Consider the following 7,618-nt stretch of genomic DNA (forward strand, 5'->3'; position numbering starts at 1 on the left):
CAAGAGAAAGGTATAAATCTATCCTAGTAATGCTTAAGCAATTGTTTGGTTGTGCACATATATATAAAATCTAAAGAAAGGTGGCAACTCAATCATACATGGTGGTGGAAATAATGATAAGGAAAATATTTAGGAAAAGATTAAGCGTTGATCCATGGGGAAGTTTCAAATAAATCGCGATATAGATGGTGAGGCCAAAATAGTAGTACCAATTTCATTTAAGAGACAAGATTTGCTAGGGGAGGGACCCCAATAGTTGAGTGCATTCGAATATTTATTATAGCACTTGTTGATTTTATGCCTAATTTTTTTAATAATATTGCACCGCTAGTCATGACTTTAATGTTGTTAGTGTTGATCATGACTATCCATAATTGAATGAAAATGCACTCCTTAGATCTAAAAAGTAACAAATCATGTGATACCATATCAATACATCAAAGAAACATGACTTACAAAAAGCATGCTGATGTGAACCTGAAATCTTAGTTTTGTTAAAAAATGGGACTGATTTGAAATTTCCATGTAGTATTTTTAGAAGTGTAAAGTTAAGGTGCTCAACCATTGTGTCCTCTCCCCTATACTAAAACAATATGAGTGTGTATATTAGAGTGTGAGAGATGACAATTGTGGGGGACACAATTCTATGCATGTTGATGTGGCAGTGTATTTGATGATGCCACATAAATGCACCAATAAAACATGACTTAGTGCACAAGTATCAATCTCACTTTTTTTGGGCCTTTTTGGATACCCTGACAAAAAGCATGCTCGTGTGGCAGTGTATTTGATGACGTGGTCCTAAAACCTTAGTTTTGTAAGAAGAATGAGAGTGATTTGAAATTTCCATGTAATATTTTGAGAAGTGCAAAGCTAAGGTGCTCAACTATTAGGTTCTATGTGTATGTAAGAGTGGAAGAGATTAGAATTGTGAGTGACACAAAAAAGAACAAGAGGTTGTTAGATTTTAGTATAAAACATTAATCAAAGAGACATTTGTGAGTCATGAGAAATTTGATATCTTCCAATAATGTGAGAGCTTGTTTGTGAGTGGTTAATGTCAGAAGATAGTGACAAGCTATTACAAGAAATCAACAAATGACAACTTTATTGTACAAATGAAACAAAACATCCACCAATTATATACCTCACTTAATAATTCTTTCAATCACCACCATTGATCTATATACTTCATCTGAAACTCCTAAAACAATGTCCCCACAAAAAGTAAAATTATTCATTATAATAAAAACAATTAGAGATTATCTTGTAAAAATTATCCAAGTGATGGTCCCCAAAACAATTATGCTAGAATGCAACCCCACGTAATCACCCTCCAAACCCTTGTATACCTAGCACGACTTCCACATTTGTTGATTCTATTTAGTAACACCACATATGGGCAAAATAATATTCCTCCTCTTTACAAAGCAATTCCCAGTAAAAATGATGGACAGAGATGCGGAGATTGGGCTGTTGGGTTTACATAAAAAATATATATATTATTTAAACGGAAAAAAACAAACCAAAAAAAAATTGAAGCCGATTATATGATGTTCCGCTTACTTTTCTACCCTCGTGGGAATAAACATTAAAAAATCCTTTGATTTAAATGCGAGCCGAAACATAAGAGAAGAGCAAAGCAGAGAGCCAAAAAAGAAAAGAAAAAGAAAAGAAAAGAAGGGAGTTTTATATAATGAAGGCAACAGCCGAAGACGATCCTCCTCGAGGTCTCGAGTTCGAATCCTTGGAAGAAACAGAACCAGAAGAAACAGAAAACGAGGAGGTGCTCATCCCAGGGCTCGTGGACGATCTCGCGCTGAGCTGTCTGATAAGGCTTTCGTTACCTGAGCAGGCGGTGGCGAGGTCTGTGTGCCGGTCATGGAGGCGGGCGATCTCGAACCGGGGTTATCTGAACGCAAGGCGTGCGCTTTCTTTGGCGGAGCCATGGCTGTTTGTGTTCGCCTTTCACAAGGTGAGCGGCAAGATCCAGTGGCAAGCTTTGGACCGGCGCCGCCGGTCCTATCATGTGATCCCTGCCATGCCCTGCAAGAAGCCTGTATGTCCGCCAGGGTTTGGCTGCGCCGCCATCGGAAGCGCAGGGGTTTTGCTCGTCTGTGGCGGCCTGCGCTCTGATATAGAGTGTCCAATGGATACTTGTCTTAAATATGAGACCTTTTCTAATCGCTGGACTCCTGCCGCTCGAATGGGAACTGCTAGGTCATTCTTCGCCTCTGCTGCAATCGAGGGCAGAGTTTATGCCGCTGGCGGAAGCTCCGCTGATTCATGTGACCTCAGCTCCGCTGAGGCCTACGATCCTGTGGACGACACGTGGCGCCCCATTGCCTGTATGGGGGCGAATATGGCGCGTTATGATGCCGCGGTTCTCGATGGGAAGCTCCATGTGACCGAGGGCTGGTCTTGGCCTTTTCATTTCAGCCCTCGGGGGCAAATCTATGATCCTGTGACTAATCGCTGGGAGAATATGTCGCTTGGGATGCGGGAGGGCTGGACTGGCCTCAGTGTTGTGCTCGGGAATTTTCTTTTCATTATTCCCGAGCACGGGAATTCGAGGCTTAAATTTTATGATGGGAAATCTGATAGCTGGAAATATGTTTCTGGATCTCCTATGCCGACTCAGCTGCAGCGCCCTTTTTCTGTTAATAGCATTGACGGCATGCTTTATGTTGTTGGGCGCAGCCTTCATGTTGCTGTTGGTACTGTGAAGCGGCTCGCCGGTGAGGTCGTTTCTGTGGAATGGGATGTCATCATGGCGCCCGAGGGTTTTGCTGGATTCGTGCCCTCAAATTCTCAGGTGCTTTATGCGTAGAGAATTGTGAAGAATGCCACCGGGTTTTCAAAGTCCTGGTCTGTGAATAATGTACTGGAAGGATATGTGAATTTCATTTTTTTTATATGAATTCTATTTATGTATGTAAGCAGGTTTCTGGGATCGATTTCCCATTTCGTCTGCAACGGGAATAAGGGAAAAATTATTTTAATGGCTCCAAGGAGAAAATGGCGACTGATTTTGAAAGAATTTTAAATATAAATGCATTAAAAAATTGTAATTAGATAGGAAAAAGTTTAGGGTTTCATTGAAAAATTTGAGGTTAATTATTGAGGAAGGATGATGGTATTTTATAACATCTGCCGAGTTTAAATTTTTAAGTAGATTAGGTTGGATTCTGCATCAACCTTGAAAAATGGATTGCTCTGTCAGGATGATGGTGTGATGCTTCATCCATCAAACTTAAATCTTTGGTTGAACCACGTTCGATCCTGAGTGATTTGAGTAGTTGATTCTTCTTTCCAAAGCAAATCAATACTCAACATATTATGATTTGCTTGGAGGTAAAGATAAGATTCAGATATCTATATGACCAAGGAAAATCCGATGCAATGGAGTTATGTAGTTAACGACATCTCTGTAAAATGGTTGATTTTGATGAGTTTTCACCTATATCAGAAGTCTCTTTGGATAAGGGATACGTTTGTTTCTGAAGATTTGTGATTTCACATCCTGATCAATTGAAATTTTTTATTATATTTGAATTATATAGATATGAACATATCAATAAATAATTGATTTTGACTGAACTTTCACCTAAATGTTCAATCTTTTTGAACAAAGAATCCATTTATTAAGATCATTCAGAAATCAAATCTACACAATATCTTTGAAGTTTTTATGTGACATCCTTATCAATTGAACTGCTTTTTAATACAATTAAATTATATAAACATCAGCATCTCTGTAAGTAATTAATAATGCACGCCTTGAAAATCTGAAACAATTAATTCACTTTTTATAAGAGCTTCTGATCTGCCTGTCTGTTATATTTGAACTTTAACTCTTGTCTGCTGAAACCATCACGAGGGTTAAAAGATCCCAAATGTTAAGAATCAAGTATGGCACGCAGGCGGATTAGAAAACCCTAGCAATGCCATGTGAATATAAAGCTCTCAAATAGGGAAAAATACTTCGGGTTTTATAAGCCCACCTACGCAGGTGAAGGACAGCATCCAAGAAGTCATCACGAGAACCCCTACTGACTTTCAAGGAATTGTTCATTTACGATTTATAAAAATCTGAAAACGGTTATTTAGGATTTTTGCTTGCAACTGGAAATCAATAAATTTTTTAGGGTTTTGTTTGCACTGGAAATATGAAATAAATTAATAATTAATTAGGGTTTTATTTGCATCTGCAAACCTGAAGCTGTTAAAATAGGGTTTTGTTTGTATGTGGGGGGTGAAGCAGCAGATCACGCTAATGGTTGTCATGAAAGGTGTTGCTAGTAGTAATCGTGAGAAGCCTACTACTTCGAAGGAGGGTTTTGATTTGCTCTCTGTAATAGTAACTGCAAATAATTGTGATTGTTTAAAAGATGCCCGGTATTGGAGGGATCTCCAACAACTGGAAAGATTATTATTATTATGTTGACTTACAGGTAAGGGTTTTGTTTGTCCTTAGGCGAGTTGCATGTTCCGTGTGACAAAAACTGTGAACAGTTGCCTAGTTTTTTAGGGATTGTTGAATAAAGGATTTCACAGAATAAGGAATTTTAGTAATTCGGTTTATCTTCAAGAAATCTTATCTGCAAAAAAGGAATTTGTGGGGAATCTTCAGAAAGGGTTTTTACCATACAGATTCAGGGTTCTGTTTGCACCTCAGGATAAAGAAATAAAGGCATTATTTTCACCTGGGTAAAGATGGGAGTCCTGGTTTTCAACTAGTAGAATTTGATATCCCCTCTGCCTGGTGGATTAGGTCAACAATTGCATGCAAACCCTCTTCTATCATTCTTTTTATCGGTACTTTTTTCATGAGAATGTTTGGTAGCATGCTCTAGTTTCATATCCAGATTGGATTTGAGATACATACGTGCAGACAAGAATTTTTTTAGCGTAACATGAAGTTTGAGAAAAAATTGCAGTTCTGGTGAAAATTCAGATATGTTTCATACTAGATCAAATACTTCATATCTTTTATACTCAACTTTCTTTCAGAAGTCAGCTTTGGTAACAGTTGAAATAGAATTGACACAAAATATTTGACTAATTTTCAAGGAATCTTCAAATAGGAGTTTCAACAAGAAGAAGCGGTAAGGGTAAGAAATTGAGGACTTTTTACCCAGGTTTTCTATATTATATATGGGTTTTTCACCATGAATGAACAACAATTGCTTCTGAAATTGTAGATTGAGTTTCAGATGCTTATTTTTGGTCAATTTTTTTTATCTGGATCTTAATTGGAGTCAAGCAAATGACAATGATGGAATGGGTTGATTGCAGTTGTTTCAAGGTGGTGTAGGTTTTTATAATTCATAATAATAGTAAATAATTTTGAAAAAAATTCAAATCATACTTAATGATCTATCATTAGAATGAATAATGTTTTATGATCTATCATTAGAATGAATCATTTCTTAGATCTATCATTAGATTGAATCATATCCTAGATCTATTATTGGAATGAGTCACATTCTATAATCTATCATTAAAATGTATTGTAAAGCTTTTCAATAATATTCTTAAATTTTAGTAGATGACAGCTTTTGTTATGATCGTTCGACTCCAAAATGATCTTCAAATAAGAATGGAAAACGATCAATTACAACTTAAAAAACTGAGGTTTTGTTTGGACTGATTTTCAAATGAGCTTGAAAATAAGTTTGTTTCAACCAGGTTTGAACTCCAAATTCAGTGAATGACACTTGACGCTTGACTGCTTGCTAAGTTTAGTAAACAATTCTTATAAAACCTTTGTATAGGTCATTTTCAGTCTTTTTTGTGGGCATCAATCTAGGGTATGCCAATTATTAGTGATGACAGTTTTTTGCCATTGTTTTCTTGATTGTGACAAGGAAACCCAGCATGATGATAGTCGTACTCTAAAATCCACTCTATTGAATGATTGACGCTATTCTTCTAAGGTGGGTAGCATGCAGTTATCCAGTCATATATTTTAGCAAGTTATATATGGACTAAAAGACACACCTGAAGATGTGCTTCTTATATAACTTGCTAATTATATGACTGCATAACCAGTTCCAATGAAACTAAATTATAAATTAAGTTATGAGCAAGGGTTTGGCTGAAATGTTCCAAGACTATAATTTATTATTTAAAATACTGAATAAGATGAATGCATAACCAGTTCCAATGAAACTAAATTATAAACTAGGTTATGAGAAAAGGTTTGACTAAAATGTTTCAAGACTCTAATTTATTAGTTAAAAAATTGAATAAAATGAAATTTATGAACTACAATAAATATTTCAAGAATAATCAATATTATATTTCTAGAAAAGAATGATTTGCTGGAGTGGTTATTTAAACATAATAAAATCGCATCGTCATGGCATGATGTAACCTTGATTCACCATTCAAACTATACTAGGATATATCTTCTAAGTGACGTGTTAGTCTTTGAGTGATAGGTTTGAGAGATTATTTTTACCCAGCTCATGGTTGGTAGGACATGTATATAGAAATGACTAATTTGATATTTGGCTGAGACGTATCCTCATAATATTTTTTTATATAAAATATGTTTTATTGTATATTATGGTATTGGGAATATAGTTATTTAGTCAACTAAAATGTAATTCATATGTACGACAACACTTAACGACTAAGTTTGCTGGATAGTTGCACATCGCTTCTTGAAGGGTGTGTTCAATTTATCAAATTTGTGAATTTTAAGAGTGATTTGATTTTTGGTGAGTGTTTTATGTTAGAAAACTTATTTTTATTTTGCATTTTAATATTAAAAACACAAAAAATATAATTTTTGGCCTCTAAATAAATAAACTTTAATATTTAATATATAGAGATTGTTTTTGGTCTTGAATTTTTTTAATGGGTTGCAATAAATTTTGTGATTATAGGGGTGTAGACTCTTCTGAGGTATATGATTAAAAAAAGAGGGGTTTAATTGGCTTTTTAATTCAATCAAGAGTGCAAATAATTTCAAAGAGGAGATAGAGTTTCCATCTCAACTCTTGAGGAGTTCCATTTGGCATACATGACAACCAAATATGTATAACCCTCTTAGTTGAAGATAATTTTACTTAGATTACTAACATAGATGAGCTTATAATTGTGAAGGAGGCATTAGGTATGGATGATTTTGAGTCTCGAAGAGCGTATGAGATGATAACATTGAAGAAAAATCACAAGACTTTGTACCTTTACTTGATGGTTGGAGATCCATTGGTTATAAATAGGTGTTCAAAAGAGTATTGGTTCTAATGGCAATGTTGAGAAGTACAAGGCTAGATTGGGTGCGAAGGAATATTCCCAAGTTGAAGGAATTGATTATATTGACATTTTTTTCTAGTTGCTAAGTTGACATAGCAATCTTTGATCTTGAGAACGAACAAATGAAATGTAAGACAATTTTTTGTCATGGTGATTTGAGGAAGAGATCTACATGACACAATCAAAGCACTATGTGGAAAGGTTAAAAAATATTTGATTTTGAAGTTGAAAAGTATTAAACAATCTCATGGGATGTAATATTAGAAACTTGATTCCTTTGTGTTGGATTTGGGATTTTAAAGATCCAAATTGGATCATTGCATCTATTATAAGATGGATAGTGATTGAT

The 7,618-nt window shown here is 35.3% G+C and overlaps 1 protein-coding gene across 1 annotated transcript; it reads left to right on the forward strand.

Annotated features, from left to right (window-relative positions):
* Nucleotides 1-1,537: 1,537 nt before the first annotated feature.
* On the forward strand, nucleotides 1,538-3,040 carry LOC131062806 (F-box/kelch-repeat protein At1g30090). The gene has a single exon (XM_057996549.2). The coding sequence runs from the start codon at nucleotides 1,697-1,699 to the stop codon at nucleotides 2,828-2,830; it is 1,134 nt and encodes a 377-aa protein (XP_057852532.2). The 5' UTR covers nucleotides 1,538-1,696; the 3' UTR covers nucleotides 2,831-3,040.
* The last annotated feature ends 4,578 nt before the right edge of the window (nucleotides 3,041-7,618 follow it).

Source organism: Cryptomeria japonica, chromosome 9 (genome assembly GCF_030272615.1).
Source record: "Cryptomeria japonica chromosome 9, Sugi_1.0, whole genome shotgun sequence".
Taxonomy (NCBI): domain Eukaryota; kingdom Viridiplantae; phylum Streptophyta; class Pinopsida; order Cupressales; family Cupressaceae; genus Cryptomeria; species Cryptomeria japonica.